The following is a 19,298-nucleotide window of genomic DNA, read 5'->3' on the forward strand; positions in this document are numbered from 1 at the left end:
TCCGCTCTGGAACAGCATGTACGTAAAACGAACACATAATATTTCCGTGTTAGCTCTGATTGCTATGTTACTATTAAGAGGATAAAACCACTAACCAAGATAGAAGCTATCAGGAACTCTCCTATTACTGAAGATAAAAATGAGCTCAAACTATTTTTCAAGTTTTGTGAGCTTTATAGGAAACTGTATAAAGACAAACAATTAATGGTTCTCATTTGTCAAATTTTCCTTGCTCTTGCAGGTTGATTGGGGCAAGTTTCACCAAATTATTTTGATCGTTATAATATAATTTAATAAACACTTATAATAAAAAAAGTTCAAATGTTTGTGAAATATTATAGGATTTAACTGCTTAGCTCATCAGTCCCTAAGCTTACACACTACTTAATCTAAATTATCCTAAGGACAAACACACACACCCATGTCCGAGGGAGGACTCGAACCTCCGCCAGGACCAGCCGCACAGTCCATGACTGCAGCGCCTGAGACAGGTCAGTTAATCCCGCGCGGCCACATAATCATAACGAATTTAAAAACCTTCAAAGTGGAAACCCTGAAGGAAAATCTTCTTTTAGTATAAAGATCATCATCAATAAACTACAACTGCATCATTAACTAACGCCTTCTCCTCGCTGACTTTCCTAAACAGCCGACCTTAATAGTCTTTTGTACAATTAAAGCAATCCCTCATTGACTAAAACAAAATCAGTTACGATAACGAAATATTTACAATTTTTAAAACTGAATGCTGAATCAAAACTATTCTAACAGCTTTTATTAAGATGGCCAAATTAAATTTGACGGTTGTATGGCTAACTAACACCAACCACTAGCTGGCTCAGGTCAACTGACAACCGAAAACTGTCTTTTGTCTAAACAATACTTCATCACTCATAAAAACATTTGGTTTAACCAGTTAATCTATTGTCAGTTAACAGTCAGTACTTCCTGTCTCAGCTAAGATAACACTCAAAACAAGTCATATTTCAAACCGAGTATTGAATTAACCCATTGCAAATAACCCTAACAAAGAACAATTACGAAACGAGCAGGTAACTTAGCTGGCCCACTGCAACTTCCCTTTTTCTGTTGCCATGTATGGAGAGCCGGACAGCCTTAGTACCACTGCTATTTACATATGTCTGGCAGCTCACCTTCTTTACCCATACATTCACACAAGACTGCGAACTGCTCCAAGGATTCCTGGAAGGCAACGGTGGCCTGGATTCCATACGGAGCAGCGCAGAATTACATGCCACTTGCAGCAACCTTCACAAGCTGTAAACAGACACCATACGGGGCGAGTGTTCAAATCTTCACTTTACTGGTCGCGTCCCAGTTCACAGTCTTCGCCAGCCAGTGTGTGCCACGACTAACAGTACGAAAGCAATGCTTTGCCCACCAGACGTACACACAACGTCCGACATGACAACACACTCTCTCTGTTAACGCTCGGGTCAGGTAAAGATCTTGTACCAACATTGTAGTGCCAATCTTCAATGACAGTGCCATAATTGGCACAAAACTAAGAAATAAAAACACAGCATACTTACAGAGGTCAGAAAGCTTTCAAAAACAGTAAGAGAGAATTTGTTGAAAGTATGCTGTTAATCTACCGAACCTAAATTTGCCACTTTATTAATTGACTGACAGTAAAGAGCATGCGAGAGACAACGAATTTTCAGAAGCGAAGTGAAAGTTAAAAAAAAGAAAAAAAATCTGAGGCACATGTAACAGAAAAATCCGAACACTTCTAAACCGTTTCGCAAAACGAATCATGCATTGTACACAGGATGCTTAAGAAATTCGTGTTTTTGCTGTGCGTCTTAAAATAGCGATATGTACTGACTATAAAGCTAACATTTGTAGACTCAGAGAAAGCTTTTGACAATGTTTAATGGAATACTCTCTATCAAATTCTGACTGTGGCAGGGTTCAAATACGAGGGGCGAAAGGCTATGGCAGTGATAATAGTCAAGAGGCATGAACGGGAAGCAGTTGTTGAGAAAGGAGTGCGGAAGGGTTGCACCATATCCCCGGTTTAATTCAGTCTGTATACTCAACAAGCAGTAAAGGAAACAAAAGATAAATTCGGTGTAGGACTTAAAATCCATGGAGAAGAAATAAAAACTTTGAAGTTTGCCGATAACATTCATTGTAATTTTGTCAGAGACAGCAAAGAACCTGGAAGAGCAGTTGAACGAAATGGACAGTGTCTTGAAAGCAGAATATAAGATGAACATCAAAAGAAGCAAAACTGGAATAATGGAATGTAGTGGAATTGAAACAGGTGATGCTGAGGGAATTAGATTATGAAGTGAGTCAGTTAAAGCAGTAGATGGGTTTAGCTATTTGTGGAATTAAATAACTGATGGTGGCCGATGTAGAGAGGATATAAAATGTGGACTGACTATGGTAAGGAAAGCGTTTCTGGGGAAGAGAAATTTGTTAACATCGAGTGTAGATTTAAGTGTCAGGAAGGTATTTTTATGGGATGTGGTCATGTATAAATGTGAAACCTTGACAATGGATTGTTTAGACAAGAAGAGAATAGAAGCTTTCGATTATGTGGTGCTACAGAAGAACGTTAAAGTTTAGATGAGTAGATCATGTAACTAATGAGGTGGTAAAAGAATTGGGGAGAAGAGGAGTTTGTGCCACAGCTTGACTTGAAGAGTGGATCGGTTGGTAGGACATGTTCTGGGGCATCATGTGATCACCAATTTAGTATTGGATGGCAGCGTGGAGGGTACAAATCGTAGAGGGAGACCAAGAGACGAACACACTAAGCAGATTGAGAAGGATGTATGTCGCCGTAGCTACTTGGAGATTAAGAAGCTTGCACAGGTTAGAGTAGCATGGAGATCGCCATCATATAATATTGACGAAGGACATCGAGAATGTTCAATGCAGGGCAGCACGTTTTGTGTTAACGCGAAACAGAGTGCCACGGATATGACACAGGAATGGGGGTGGCAGTCATTAAAACAAGAGGCGTTCTTTGCTGCGGTAGGACCTTCTCATGAAATTTCAATCACCATCTTTGTCTCCAGAGTCAGAAAATGGTTAGTTGTCACCATCTACATAAGGAGGAACGATAATCATAATAAAATAAGAGCAATCAGAGCTCGCACGGAAAGATATATGCGTTGGTTTTCAGAGGCATTGTTAGACAGTGAAACGGTAGAGAAGTAGCTTGAATATGGTTCGATTAACCCTCTGCCAGGCACTTCACTGTGAATTGCAGAGTAACCATGTAGATGTGGATGCAGATGTAATGATATTGCCAGCTAAGTAGACATTTTTCTGTCATCATAGCCAAATATACAATGATGACACGAGTAAGCGTAATAAGCATTTGAAACTCTGAATTTGAAGTGTGAACGAAATTAATTTGCACTGTATAAGTCTTGACTTAGAAATTTTATATTATTCTTCTTGCAGGAAGAGGAACAAAATGTTTGGTCAAAGTTATCTCCAAGATTAATTCCTAATGAAACAGAACTTGGAATCGTGACCGAATTTGAAATCATGGGGTTATTCCCTGGGAAAGTTTATGAAACCAGAGTTATTCTCATTGATAAGGATGGTGGTAGTTACCAAGATGATGTGCCAAAAAATAAAGCAAGAACTAAGTGCACAGGTAGGTTTCAAGGGAAAAATTTTCCTTTTTTCTATAAACATGTATTTTGTCTGAAGAAATCTCAGCTTGAATTCATAGACATTATATTGTTTCCCAATATAGACAGAGTAATCATTTAACGTAACAGGGCATCTGATTCTTCTTTACATGCTGAACAATAACAAATATATTTTTTCTTCACTTATTAAGAGATGTTGCTTGCACTAATCTGTACTATGCGTTTTACCATAAGAAACACCAAAGGCATGAAAGATACCCATGTAGAGAATCGGTACAGTTTAGTAAAATGTGGGGTCGATTATACTGATGTTGAAATCGAAGAAACATTTCTCCTAATTCGAAGAGCAGAGCCTTGGTCAGTGATGAATCCTCCCCTCTGGCGTGGACTATAATCCAGGGACATTACAATTTATTTACACTCATGTTCAGAAAAAACAGCAGACACGTCGAACGACTAGAGACAGAACGTTGGTATTCCCAGGACATGTACATATTATGGTCTGTAGAAATGATTAGCATTTTAGTCTCCTCAGTTCAGCATGTATCCACCGTGGGCACTGATACCTGGTTCCATGCGTGATGGCATCAACACGTATATGGCGCAAATAGGGTCCTATGCTATAGCCATCCATGCTGCATTCACCTGGTTCGTCTGTGGTGGTTGGCATTGCAGCATATCCCAAAAAAGTGGTTCAAATGGCTCTCAGCACTATGGGACCTAACATCTGCGGTCATCAGTCGACTACAACTTAGAGCTACTTAAACCTAACTAACCTAAGGACATCACACACATTCATGCCCGTGGAAGGATTCGAACTTGCGACTGTAGCGGTCGCGCGGTTCCAGATTGAAGTGCCTAGAACCGCTCAGCCACAATGGCCGGCTACCATATTCCACACATTTTCGATGGGCGACTGGTAATCTTGCGAGCTAGACCAAAAGGCTGGCCTCCTGTGACACCACGAAGGCACATTTCCTCCAGTAACATGTGGTCGTGCATTGTCTTGCTGAAAAATGGAGTCTGGACTGTTGTGCAGAGAGGGTATGGCTACGTAATTCACGTCAGTCACAAGGGTCACAGTGCCACAGACACACACCAATAGTGATTTGTCGCTGTACCCAGTAGCCCTCGACACCATAAGGTCTCGAGTTGGCTCTCTATGTATTGTGCGAATGCATTCACAGTGATCCTCCCCCTGTCTGTAGCGAACCAAAATGCGGTCAATCATACTCAAACAAGCAGAACCTGGATTCGTCCAAAAATACTATCTGAGTCCATTCCAGTGTCCAGTGACGCCGTTCCATACAAAACTCGCCTCAGGGTTGTTTCTGCACATTCGTCACACACAGGCAGCGAAGTCATGATGCGCACGTAACCAATGTGGAAATAAACGGCGACGGGCTGTCACTCCCGAAAGCGTACGATATGTTCCACTGTTCCACCGTTGCGTCAGAGGCAAGGACGCATATCTGTCCTGCAATGCCATTTGGATGAGGTGTTGATCTTCTCAGGACTGGTCTCGGTAGTGCGATTGACCCATCTCGTCGTGTTATACTGAAGCGCCAGAGAAACTGGTATAGGCATGCATATTCGAATAGAAAGAAATGTAAATAGGCCGAATACGGCGCTGCAGTCGGCAATGCCAATACAAGGCAACAAGAGCCTGGCGCAGTTGTTAGACCGGTTACTGCTGCTACACTGGCAGGTTACCAGGATTTAAGTGAGTTGGGACGTGATGTAGTGGTCGGCGCACGAGCAATGGGAATTTTGCTGTACGACCATCTCACAAGTGTACCGTGAATATCAGGAATCCAGTAAAACATCAGATCTCCGACATCGCTGCGGCCGGAAAAATATCCTGCTAGAACGGGACCCATGACGACTAAAGAGAATCGTTCGTGACAGAAGTGCAACCCATCCGCAAATTACTGCACATTTCAATGCTGGGCCAGCAACAAGTGTCAACGTGCAAACCATTCAATCGATATGGGCTTTTGGAGCCGAAGGTCTTCTCGTGTAACCATGATGACTGCATGACAGATGGTTTTACATGTCATCTGGGCCAGACAACATCGAAATTCCACTGTTGATGACTGGAAACATGTTGTGTGGTTATACGCGCCTCGTTTCAAATTGTATCGACGTGTACGGGTATGGAGACGTCATTAATCCAAGGCCCTGCTGGTTGACATGGGACTGCTCAAGCTGGTGAAGGCTGTGTAATGTGTGAGGCATGTGCAGTTGGAGTGATATGGGATCCCTGATACGTCTAGTTATGACTCTGACAGGTGACACTTATGTAAGCATCCTGTCTGATTACCTGTATCCATTCATGTCCACTGTGTATTCCGAACGACTTGGGCAATTCCAACAGGACAATGCGACACCTCACACATCGGGAATATTGGCTCCAGGAACACTCTTCTGAATTTAAACACTTCCGCTCGCCACCAGACACCCCAGACATGAATATTATTGACCATATCTGGGATGTCTTGCAACATACTGTTCAGAAGAGATCTCTCCCCCCTCCCCCCATTCTCATATGGAATTATGGACAGCCCTACAGGATACACTGTGTCAGTTGCATCCAGCACTATTTCAGACATTAGTCATGTCATTGCCACGTCGTATTCTGGCACTCCTGAATGCTCGTGGTGGCCCTTCACGTTGTTAGGCAGGTATACCAGGTCCTTTGGCTCTTCAGTGTAGTAGACCATGTATGGAGAGTACCTTACTGTGAAAAGCAGCAACGTATTATAAGGAAAAAGCCCAATAGAAAAATTTCTCTTAAGGATCAGTCACAATATAAAATAACAATTAGCAAATTATGGTAGTATGATGCAACATCGTGTACTGACACTGTCCCCTATCAATTAAACCAAAATGCAGACGATGTGATTAAATATGGAAGCTAGATTGACCAGCCAAAACATTATGACCACCTCTCTAATTGCTTGTATGTCCACCTCTGGCATGGATAACAGCTGTGACAGTTTGGCATGTAGAAGCAATGGGGCCATGGAGGAAGTTGCCGCACACCTGTGCACACAAATCACCTAATTCACATAATCCTAGGTAGGGGAACGCTGGGCACTATCGCGATATTCAATCGCATCCTAGATGTGTTCGATCGAGTTCAGGCAAGTTGGGGGTGGGGGGGGGGGGGAGGGAGCATATCAATTGGAACTCGCCATAGTGTTCCTCGAATGACTCCCATCATACTCCTGGCCATGATCGTCATGAAGGGGCATAAGTCTGCACGCAGTGTACGATACTCCTTGAGCGCCATGGTGCCTTGCGCAAGCTCCACTGAACCCATTGATTCCCATAACAATTCTCCACAGAGCATAATGGAGCCGTCGCCAGTTTATCTTTATCCCACAGTACAGATGTCGAGGAGCTGTTCCCCTGGAAGATGACAGAATCTGCCCTCTCCTATTGGTAAAGTGAAGAAGGTATCAGCATTCATCATACCGTGCAATGGTCTGACCATGCGTCAAAATCCAGCGCAGGTGGTCGTGCGCCCATTTCAGTCATTAACATTGGCACATGTAGGGTTCGTCAGCTGTGGAGGTCCATCGTTGGGAGTGTTCGATGCACTGTAAGTTGAGACACACTTGTACTCTGCCCAGCTTTAACGTCTGACGAACATCCGACAAAGTGTGCATTTTCCAAAATGCTCGTGCCGAGTCTTTCACAGTCTGACCTTGGTCAAGCTCAGACACATTGTGTGTCTTCCTTATTCTACACACAGAAAACACACTCACTCCATACGTGTGTCTGACTAGCAATAATTCTTTGCTAAGTGATGATCCTGTCGCCTGGACGGGTTTATATCCATAGTGGGTCGGTGGTCGTAATGTTGCGGCTGGTCAGTGTACCTGGCACTGTGTTAGCAAACTCCCCTGCAGCTGGTTCATAACATCAGGTTTCGGCCATCACCAGCGCAGGTCTCTCGCAGTGCACGTGGGTGCCCGCTGTGCTGGTCCGGCTGCCCTGCTGGCAACTGCTACCAGCATCGTTGGTCTGGCGCGACAGCCGGAGCTCGAGGGTTCGAGTAGATGAAAGGCGTTGACTGCAGATACCAGAAAACGCAGTAGGGGTGACGAGCTGCATGCCCAACAGTGAGCTGCGCCACTGACGTCAGAGTGAACCCAACCAGCGCTCAGTAGCTCGCAGTTGCCGGGGCGTATTCTGTTGTAATTGCGTTTACAAGCGAAAACAAGAGTGTTTCCGGCACTGTGAAGTGTCATTACTGACTGGCGACAGAGTGTAGAGTTATGCCACAGTTGAGAATGCTCATATCTGCTCAGTGCTTTTACTGATTAGTATTATGAAATGGATTGGAATATTTGTTCGAATCGCAAGTTGAAGATTGATGCTGTTGCAACTCTAAATCCAGCACACTTCGGTACTGATTTAGAGAGTAGTAATGAGCCAAATAATGTTTGAAGTATTTGGGCACAAAAACGAAGCCAAGGTAAAAAGGTAGAAGATATTTTTTACAGGTAAGCTGATTACCAACTAATGAAGAAATTATTACTAGACTAAACGTTAACTGTGAAAACAAAAGCTGTTGTGAATGCAAAAACATTTGCGTATGCCAACAATTAGAAATTATAGAAACAGAAGTAAAAAACCTTATGCAAAAGAACTGAGATTTGCAGCATCGTATCTGTCGATTTAGTGATGAGTAACTCAAATGAAAACTTGTTCAAAAAGTGATTCAGGGCTCTATTTCTGACTGCCAACAATAAATGATTGTGAAATTTCTGTGTACTATTCGTCATTTGAAGATATTCCAAAGGTTGCAACTTCACATTGCCCTTCTTGCAAAGATTTCTCTTTGTTTTAATGTGTTTCATATGGACACGCACTTTCATTAGAATGAGTGCTATCAGCAAGAAAAAAACTTCAAACTGAAACTGAACAAAGACAGAAAACGAAGAAAGTAAAAAAAGTTGTATCATAATTTTCCAGAGAGCCTGTCAACACAGTTAAAGAGTTTAGACTGACATAGGAGGTTTCTCCATACTACAGGGCTATGTGGCCTTAGGTTTTGTGAGCGTCTTCCCACAGGTAAAGAAGCAATCCCATCCGAGACGGTGAAACAGGTTGACATCCTTTGGAAGCTTTACTCTAGCATTTCATCAACTATAGAAAAAGATACTGTAACTAATATAAATTTTATGATAGTAATAATTATAATAATATACCAAAATTTGGAAAATCTCGATTACATTCATACCTGAGAATGAGCTAAACATATGTGCGCTGGGTGCCTATTATCTTCAGTGCAGTGTGGTGTGGTGGGGGAGGCGGGCTGGATCCACAGTGACATCACAGCTCGCAGCCCGGTTGTGCATGACCCCTACCTAAGGTTGTTGTCATCCGTCCCGATATGCGATGTATCGGGACCGTCACCGATATGAACCTTCTTGTCCCGACATCCCGACGATACCCAATTTTTGTCCCAATTTTGAAAAATTCTGTAACGAGCTTGGCTCAAGCACTGAAGTAACTCCATCTGTTAGCGCAACATGTAAATGCAGTTTCAGTCAGTTTTATTTACGTCAACAAGTTTATGTTAACAAGGTCGTCTCACATATGGCGTTGCATGTTGCGTATCCCGTGTCGACGATGCAAACACCTTCTAGATCCAGCGCCATCATTTGAGAACTATTTAAGCAGCGCCACGCCGAGGAACCGGGCACTTCCTAATTGAACAGCGCTCTGGCGATTCCTTCTAAAGGTGGTACGAATAACTAGTGCAAGTTAGTAATGTGTGAAGTGTTTGCTGCGGGTATATCTGGTGTGAGCTGGCCGGTGTGGCCGAACGGTTCTAGGCGCTTCAGTCTGCAACCACGAAACCGCTACGGTCGCAGGTTCGAATCCTGCCACGGGTATGGATGTGTGTGATGTCCCTAGGTTAGTTAGGTTTAACTAGTTCTAAGTTCTAGGGGACTGGTGACCTCAGATGTTAAGACCCATAATGCTCAGAGCCATTTGAACCATTTTTGAAGCATTAATTTTTTGTTCGCAAAGTCGAACGTTGAGTTTTTGGGGGACCTGTTGCTGGCAATTAGTAAGTTTTTCATTTGTGAATAGGATAAGTTGACTTTTTGTTGGATTCTCCATTTACCAATCATGGGTTGGGTTCGGTTGTTTGGGGAAAGAGACCAAACAGGTAGGTCATCGGTCTCATTAGATTAGGGAAGGACTGGGAAGGAAGTCGGCTGTGTCCTTTCAAAGGAACCATCCTGGCATTTGCCTGGAGCGATTTAGGGAAATCACGGAAAACCTAAATCAGGATGGCCGGACGCGGGATTGAACCGTCGCCCTCCCGAATGCGAGTCCAGTGTGCTAACCGCTGCGCCATCTCACTTGGTTTACCGAATCATGTTTCGAATTTGTCTCTTCACTGACTGCATTGTAGCCGGCCCCATGTCACCAGTAAGCAATATCTTTATTGCATCACCTGGGTCTTGGGATGTGAGCTTCACACGTCGTTTATAACAGCGGGGTGATGATGGGACCCTGGGGGACTCCGGATTTATGAAATACGATGATTTTTGAGCCTGAACTACTACCCATCTATTTCCAATGAGGTTACCTCTTAATAGTACTATTTCAGGTTTGAAGTCGTATGCTATTACCTTGTCAATGGAGATTTCCATGTCTATACGGAAGGCAGCTGTCACATCTGCTAAGTTGCAGGCTTCTCCTGCTTTGTTAGTTACTCTTAATAGTGGATTAGCGGCACAGTCACTGTTTCTGAAGTGAACTTCTTCATATGGTATAGTGCTGTTCTCTCCTGTAAGCACTTGTTGCCTGATAGTTATTGCTTCAAAAGGTTTGTCTGTTATTGAGAGTAATAGGACGTCGGTATGAGATGGGGTTGCTTTTGGGTTTTCCAGATTTCGAAATCATTCTACAGTGAAGCGCAAAAGAAACTGGTATAGGCTTGGGTATTTATATACAGAGATATGTAAACAGGCAGAATACGGCGCTGCAGTAGGCAACGCCTATATAAGACAGCAAGTGTCTGGCGCAGTTGTTAGATCGGTTATTGTGGCAGGTTATCAAGATTTTAGTGACTTTGCACTTGGCATTATAATCGGCGCACGAGCGTTGGGACACAGCATATCCGAAGTAGCGATGAAGTAGGGATTTTTCCGTGCAATCCTTTCACGAGTGTACCGTGAATATCAGGAATCCGGTAATCGACATCGCTGCATCCGGAAAAAGATCCTACAAGTACGGCACCAACGACCGCTGAGTAGAATTGTTCAGCGTGACAGAAGTTCAACCCTTCCGCAAATTGCTGCAGATTTCAGTGCTTTGCCATCAGCAAGTGTCACCTTGCAAACCATTTAACGAAACATCATCGATAGGGGCTTTCGGAGCCGAAGGCGCACTCGTGTACCCTTGATCACGACACAGAGCTGGGCCCATGAACACCGACATTGCACTGTTCATGACTGGAAACATGTTGCGTGGTCGGACGAGTCTCGTTTCAAATTGTATCGAGCGGATGGACGTGTACGGATATGGAGACAATGTCATGAATCCATGGACCCTGCATGTCAGCAGGGGACTGTTGAAGATGGTGGATGCTCTGTAATGGTGTGGGGCATGTGCAGTTGGAGTGATATGGGACCCCTGATGTCTAGATATGACTCTGACATGTGACACATACGTAAGCATCCTGTCTGATCACCTGCATCCATTCATGTCCAATGTGCATTCCGACGCACTTGGGCAATTGCAGCAGGACAATGCGACACCCCACACGTTCAACAGAGCTACAGAGTGGCTCCAGGAACACTAATTTGAGTGTAAACACTTTTGCTGGTCGCCAAACGCCCCAGACATGAACATTATTGAGCATATCTGGGATGCCTTGGAAACGTGCTGTTCTGGAGAGGTCTCCTCCACCCCGTCGTATTCTTACGGATTTATGGACAGCTCTGCAGGATTCATGGAGTCAGTTCCCTCCAGCACTACTTCAGACATTAGTCGAGTCCATGCCACGTCATGTTGCGGCAATTCTGCATGCTTGCACGTGCCCTACACAGTATTAAGCAGGTGTACCTGTGTCTTTGGTTTTTGAGTGTAATATGCCCAAATGATGCTGTTGTCTTCTGCAAGCTGTTTTATTTTGTTAGTTATGGCTTCAAAACGTTTGTCAGCTATTGGAGGTAATACGATATCAGTATGAGCTGGGAATTCTTTAGGGCTTTTGCTGGTTTCGGCATCATTCTAATATGCCAATTTTTCCGTTAAATAAATGTGTTTTTTTTTTTATTGTTGCGTTATATACATGTTTCGATGCGCGGAGAAAAATCTTTGACTTATGCTCTGTGACCGCGGAATAGAATGCAACCATTATATTATCATCACTCTTATCTTGACGCGAAAGACAGCGGGCGCTGTATCGTGTTAGTCTGATTGGGAATTTGAGGCTATTGTTGCGGTAGCTATTATAGTCTGTCGATGTTAATGTGCCTGTTGTGCGACGTTAATTGTGTCAAACTGATGATATTTTGCAAACAAACGAATGCAATAGCTACGTCAATACAGTAGTTTAAGCTTAAAAGTGAAGAGTATTTCTTGTCAACCAAAAGTGATCTGCCTGATATTGTAGACGCCGAATACGGCTATAGGAGATTCAGAAAATTATTTTTGGATGCTCCCTGGTGAATACGGAGACGCGGCCAGTACAGCGATAAGAGCGTTAACGCGTGATTATTGCTGTGAATTTCGTACGTGATCAGTTGGACACCCACCTTTCACTTGTGCACTGCGTTGCACTGTTACAGGCTCTAAGGTTCTACAAGTGAAATTAAAGAGTCTCATTAGTTTTTAGGTTATCGTAAATCGTAACAGTTTTGTAGCTGCGTGCTGAAAGCTCTCGACAATCGCTGCTGTTTCAGCTATCTTCAGGTTTCATTTACAATTTCTACCGCGAGCGATAATGAATACACTTCAAAGTCGAAGCTAAACCAAGCTACCGCTAAATAAAAACAGAATATAAATAAATCAAAAACCGATAATCACAAACTTGACAGGAAAGATAAATTCAGGATTGTTATATGATTTCGCCCACGGTAATAATGTGTGGATGACTTGTCTGTGCCCGAATGCTTGCCATTGCAGTTGGTTCATTTATCGCAAGATTATTGGTTTTCCTCTTGTATTGCTTAAGGGGACGTTTACTATCTTTGCCACGAAAAAAGCATGTTCTTTGAGAATTTTGTTCTTAGGATGTGTTAAAGATATCAATGTCAAATATGGTCACAGTGGTCATTGATGTTTCCTCTACAAACTGAAATTTTTCCGACTGGAAATGTCGAACAGCAACGGCGAAAGTGCCGTCGGAACTAAACAAAATTTCGATGTTGATCCCCACACGCGGTATGTCACAGGTGAGCCGGCTCATCTGAAAACAAAATTGAGTTGATGTTAGCGAAGTACATAAGATTCTTTACGTGTAGCTCCTCTCTTAAGTTATTTGGACCGTAGGAAACAAAATGGCGGCCATTTGAAAAAATAGGGTTTTTAATCGATTTTCGACTTCGTCAACCAAATAAAAATATTAGTAGTTGATGGATCGGAATAAAACTGGTACAACCCCTAGACAATTTAGTTAGCTTCGTCGGATGTAAAGAATCATGTTAATCGGTTCAGTAGATTTGAAGTTACCATACCGCTCGATAAAAAAAAGTCATTTCGAGAAAAACGCGTTTGAAGTTTGACTACATATAAATGCAATATAATGCTACGTACGTTCAATCTGTTATTCCGGGTTCATAAACTAGTCCTTCCTCTCCCTCATAGAGGGCGTTCTGCTCTATCTGGGCCATCCTGCGCTGCTCCAGATCCGCTCGTACGGCCGGTGACAGCGGTTTTCGACCGCTCGAATCCGGTGGTCGTCCGAATGCTTGGCGAACTGCGTCGAATAGAGTTCCAGGGTGACGTCCATCGTTTTCGTGGTCTGCAGAATTACTGAACACCCTTCGTTGAAGCTGCTCACTGCCAATAAAGTCGCAGTCTCCACAGTCTTCGCACCAGAATGCAAATGATCGGGGGCTAACTTCCAAACACACGCGTTCAAACTTTCATTTGAATTTCGTGTGTTTCCCCCCAAGCACCGGTACAATAACTCGTCCTCTGTAAGGGCCTCGTAGATCGGGTGAATCACTATTTGAACTTCTTTGGAGAGCGGCTGGTGGTGTTGATATTCTTGCAGATATCGAGTAGCCCCTGCAGTGCGCCACTTGCACCACCTAGTTTCCCCAGCCGGATAATTTTGGTTTTTTGGGTGGTCATCCGTCGAACAATTTTGGAAATATGTTGCCCAAATGGCCTTCTTCATCTGTTCCAACGAATTGGAATGCCGTCGGATTGCCACGCCTTAGCACGTCGTAAGCTCCTTGATCACTTTATAAGCTGCAGTCATGGACAAACACATAGAATACTTTTTCGGGGCTAGAAAGTCGAAATTCTCGAAAAAACTGATGCGTGAAAAAGGCCGATGTCAGACAGGTGCATTTTTTTTTGTTCAACCACGAATAACAAACTTTTGCGTTCCGTATTCGGAAAAACCTTTTCAGGAGTGGATTCTAAACTCTTTCATGGATCCAAAAATGCAATTTAAAAAGAAATGATTTTTTGAACCAAAAGATAGTAAACCTCTCCTTAAAGATGTGTCGAAAGTAGGAGGAATTAAACCAGTGTTTGTATTCGGAGTATACGCTGATGATCCCCAACACTACGATCACCGACCTGTTATCGATATAAACCCACCCAGGCAATAGCAGTGTTACCTGGCGAGGAATGACTGCTGCTCAGACTCACACACGTCGCATGTGGTACCAGTGAGCGTGCTGCCATTGTGTAGAATGGGGAAGGAGTGCGACGTAACCAGTACGGCCTTTGCCCGCCGTCAACACCTGGTCGCTATCTTTTTCGACATGCAGAAGGCGTACGATACTACAAGGTGCCATCACATCCTCTCTACACTTCGTCATTGGGGTCCTCCGGGTCCGCTGCCGATTTTCATACGCAATTTTCTGGCGCATCGTACATTCTGATTGCAAGTCGCGGCCTCTCATAGTTCCTCCCGAGTTCAGGAGAACAGAATGCCACAGGGATCTGTTTTAAGTGTCTGCCTGTTTTTAATAGCAGTTAACGGGCTCGCTGCGGCGGTGGGAACGTCTGTCTCAGCGTCCTTGTATGCTGACGACTTTTGCCTATACTATAGCTCTAATGGCATTGCAGCTGCTGAACGTCAGCGGCAGGGCGCTATCCACAAGGCGCAGTCTTGGGTTGTAGCGCATGGTTTTCAGTTTTCGGCTGCCAAGACCAGCGTTATGCATTTCTGCCGGCGACACACTGTTCACCCTGAGCCGCAGCTCGAACAATCACTTGACATTTGAGTAGCGCGGCGCGAGTGCAAGATATTCGCAAGAAACTCCGGACTAGCACAACAATAAGATGTGGCTCTGCTTAAAATTAGACAATTTCCTGAAACACTGGAGGAAGCTGCTTCAAATCCTACCACTGCACAAACTCCTATCGTGTTTAAACAAATTTAGAATATGAGTTCCCGTAAAGTATCGCTATGTAAGGAAGTAGATACATTTATACTGATTTTAAGCGAAGGTTACAGACATTGTCTTCCAGAAAATATTACTTGACTGAACCCAGTATAATATTTTATTTGTTTATGAGAAGCGTTAATTATATGATTTAAATTAGTAAATGAGTCCCTGTTCACATATTACAATAGCACATAAAAACTTTACCGGATTTAATCGGTTTGAACACAAGAAGGCAACATTCAGATCGAACAGTTTAGACCATTGGTCAGTAATTGAATGCCGAACAAACGAATTTCGTAGTAAAAAAGTGACAGTAATTTTCCTCGAGAGAGTGAATTACAGCGGCGAGATCTGTCTTGGAGATATTACACTAGATTTGGGGGGGGGGGGGGGGGAGAAATAAGCGAAAGCTCAAGAATTGGACAGAATCATAATTAATATTTTTATTTATTTGTTGCCGTTGTCACGCATGAGCTGCGATTTCAGTCGATATTTTGCAGTTATTTTTATTACTAAAACCCACAGCGCATTAAAAACGCTAAGACATATCGTGATAGTACAAACAAAAGTCAGTAGATCGCTGGTTGATGAAAATCTCGAACAGAATCCGAGATTTATCGAACTGTGACGTTAACTATTCGAACAGTTCGAGTCGTGTTCAAACACAGCCCCAAACGTTTCGTCCAGAACTGCGCTGGAGGCTTTGTGCCTCCGGTGAGTTTTGCCGACTGGCTGGTCGGGCGTCTAGGAGCGACATATGTAGTGTAGGAAAGGGGCACGATCGGAGTTACACATGATAAGCGGAGACGATCTTTGTCAAAGACAATACTTAACTATCTATTGTCGTTTAGTCAATGATAAATAACTGTTCGCTGATTCTGGAGAGCCACTGATCGCTAGTCGCTAAGTTATATGGTCTCTTATTTCCTATTGAAATTATCCCTTCGTTAATACATTTAGATGGCCGTGGATAATAGTTTATCGCCGTACATAATATTTTACTTTCAGAAGACTTCGCTTCGTGACTTCCTGGCTGGCTGAAGACCATGCTCTGCTACAGCCGATTTGTCTATTTCCCCTACTCGGAAAAGACTTTTGTGTTTCTTTACCCGCGTCTCTCGGTCTTTACAATTATAAACTTTCCAACATGTACGCGCCATTTATATCTGCCAATGCTAACAGAGGAGAGCGTTTATCTTCACAGACCTTTCCTTTGTTGGTCTAAAAACCGGTCTAATTTCCTGTTTCTGTAAAATCTTTCCGATCTGATCTGTTAGATTTTTAGTAAAAGTTCAGAAGATGCCCAACGGACTTCTGGACGATACGTTAGGAAAAGGAGGTTTTTGTGGACCACGACCTCATATCGCGAAAGGTTTACCGGCAGCAATATCATTTGGCCATGAAAGCCTTCATTCTATCAACGAATTTTTAGTTCATTCGATGGGTCGTGATGCCTATTACAGTTGTTGAACTGGTCTTTACGATTTGTGATTTGCTTTATTTACAAGAAATGTTTACCTTTTTGTATGTGATCCATCATAATAGTTGTAATTTGAACTAAAATTTCCAGATGCAGTAAATTCTCGTAATCAAAACGGTATTTGTGGCTTATGTTTCAAACCATCGACAATTATATGTCGCTATACTCGTCATGTAGTTTACGTCGTTTGTCACTTGTTTACTACGTCACTGCGCTAGCCGGTTATTAACATTCCAGATTCCTCTTCATTCCACTTCTAAAGGCAGACGTAGTTTAATCCTTGTTACATTTTTGGAGTGGATGTCACATTTAAAAGTTTACAAAGGAAGCAATGTCCAGGTGTTTATCAGTGGTATTATTTATCGCACTGCTCTCTTCAACAATCTGTTTGTACAATGCTAGCTTGTGAGCCCTACTTTCAATACTATACCGTTAGTCAGTTCACGATTCCGCACTTTACTCAGTCTGTTGTTTGACAATAAAAGTTACTGCATTCGTCACTGTCATCGTATTCTAATAGGCATTTGACACGACTATAGTTTCTAAATTTTAATCCCTTTTTTTTTTCTATCCCTTTAGAGTTACGCATCACAATAACAATTACTGTATTCTTCGTTATAATGATAATCTTATGAACAGTGTGCAGTCTCAAACTTGTAATTTTTTAATGATGCTTCTTTTTAATTTTCTTTTCCTTTTATAGATCCCGTACGAGGTGACTACAAATTTTCTGCAAGAGATGTAGATCAAACTAGTGTTCTCTTGGAATGGTCTGTAAGTATACATCTAACATCTGTTGAATAAACCACAACTTATATCAGTGAAGACAAACTTCTTTACCAAGACCGCTAATAATAACATTTATTCCAGACAACTGGTTTCGGTAATCAAAGTTAAGATCTTCAGATCTCGACAAATAGGTCATTGTAAATAATGGCAGTAAAAGTACTGTTTCTCATGAACTAGTAGATACATGACAGACCAAAAGACATGTATCTGCATGTCAGAATTAGGACAGCTAAATGCATAGTTATTCATCACATATTTCTGTCTTGTGGCATTCACAGCAGGGTACATCATTGAAACCAATTGTACACGTGTGCTTCCACACACAAAATTCTTCCTATCGTTGCCTCCTGCTTACAAAGTTTTCACTGCTGTGCAAAATAAAATTTGTTTTAAACCTCTGAAAAAGAAATTTAGTAAGTGTCATTACATTGATGTGACAGGGTCGTTAAATTAATGTATAATGTTAATGCTCTACACCGAATAAAAAATACAAGGCGTCATTTAAAAAAGTCATATTGCTGTTCATATCTTCGAAAAAAAAGAAACAGCTACAACGAAGGCAATCTTGCTGATTGATGTCCCCTGACAGCTAAAGAAAATTTGCTTGAAGCATTTTGTAATTTGCATGTGGACAAAAGTTATTTAGGGTAGTCAAGATAAATGGGACGCCCTGTATATCTATAATTTTTGTTATATTTATGAATTATCATCATTTTAATTGCTTTGTAGCTTTCAAAGAACACAGTTTCATCCATGATTATCACTTAATACAGATTTATGATGCTTTTCATAGTGTACCAGGTGTAGAAGTATGAAACCGGAATTTCCCTATAGATGGTGCTAGCCGTCAGTGTAGATCCTGTGAGAACGTGTCTGCAATGCCATCTGCTTCCTGTAATGGCTGACGACGAATGTCAAAACACAGTAACCCAACTTCCACAAATCGGTGTCTGTGTCAAGCCCGTCAAGATGTCGAGTTTTGTGCCTACGAACTACGATTTGCAGACAGCGTTGGTTTTCTGTCATCATTTGGAGAAAACTGCTGCAGAATAGCATCGAATGCTTGTCGAAGCTTTCGGCGAACGTGCTCTTGGAAAAGCTCAGTGTTCGGAGTGGTTCAAAAATTTCAAAAGTGGTGATCTTGATATGAGAAGCGACGAGTCCGGGAAACGACCGTGAAAGTTCGAAGACAACGAATTGCAGGGTCTTATTGGATGAAGATGATACTCAAACAGAAACTCGCGGAATAACTGAATGTGACGCAGAAAGCCGTTTATCTTCGGCTGAAAGCTATGGGAAAAGTGCAGAAAGTGGGAAAATGGGTTCCGCATTAATTGAATGAAAGCTAACAATTCGAAAATCCCTTGCGAAATTTTGTTCGGTAGATTCAAAATAGTCATTTCTCCATCGAATAGTGACAGATGATGAAAAATGGATATATTTTGAGAATCCTAAGCGTCGTAAATCATGGGTTAATCCAGGCAAACCATCAACATCCACTGCAAGACCAAATCGATTTGGAAAGAAGACAATGCTCTGTGTTTGGTGCTATCAGAAGGCTGTCGTCTGTTATGAGAAGCTAAAACCTCGTGAGACCGTTAACACTGATCGCTACCAACAGCAAATGGATGTTTCAATTCGAGCATTACCTGAAAAACGACCGGAATATGGAAAAAGGCAACACAAAGCCATATTGCTCCATGATGATGCCCCATCACACACAGCAAAACGAGTCAGGGAAACGATCGAAGCGTTCAGTTGGGAAGTACTAGGGCA

The 19,298-nt window shown here is 42.6% G+C and overlaps 1 protein-coding gene across 1 annotated transcript in view; it reads left to right on the top strand.

The window, feature by feature from the left end:
- The window catches only part of LOC126108298 (uncharacterized), a 535,066-nt gene that overhangs the window by 354,716 nt on the left and 161,052 nt on the right, over positions 1-19,298 (top strand). Inside the window, exons 15-16 of the mRNA XM_049913520.1 lie at positions 3,445-3,643; positions 17,437-17,507. Coding sequence (XP_049769477.1) covers positions 3,445-3,643; positions 17,437-17,507 — 270 coding nt within the window. The remainder of the gene's footprint in view (positions 1-3,444; positions 3,644-17,436; positions 17,508-19,298) is intronic.

This window comes from Schistocerca cancellata, chromosome 11, assembly GCF_023864275.1.
Source record: "Schistocerca cancellata isolate TAMUIC-IGC-003103 chromosome 11, iqSchCanc2.1, whole genome shotgun sequence".
NCBI classification, from domain to species: Eukaryota; Metazoa; Arthropoda; class Insecta; order Orthoptera; family Acrididae; genus Schistocerca; species Schistocerca cancellata.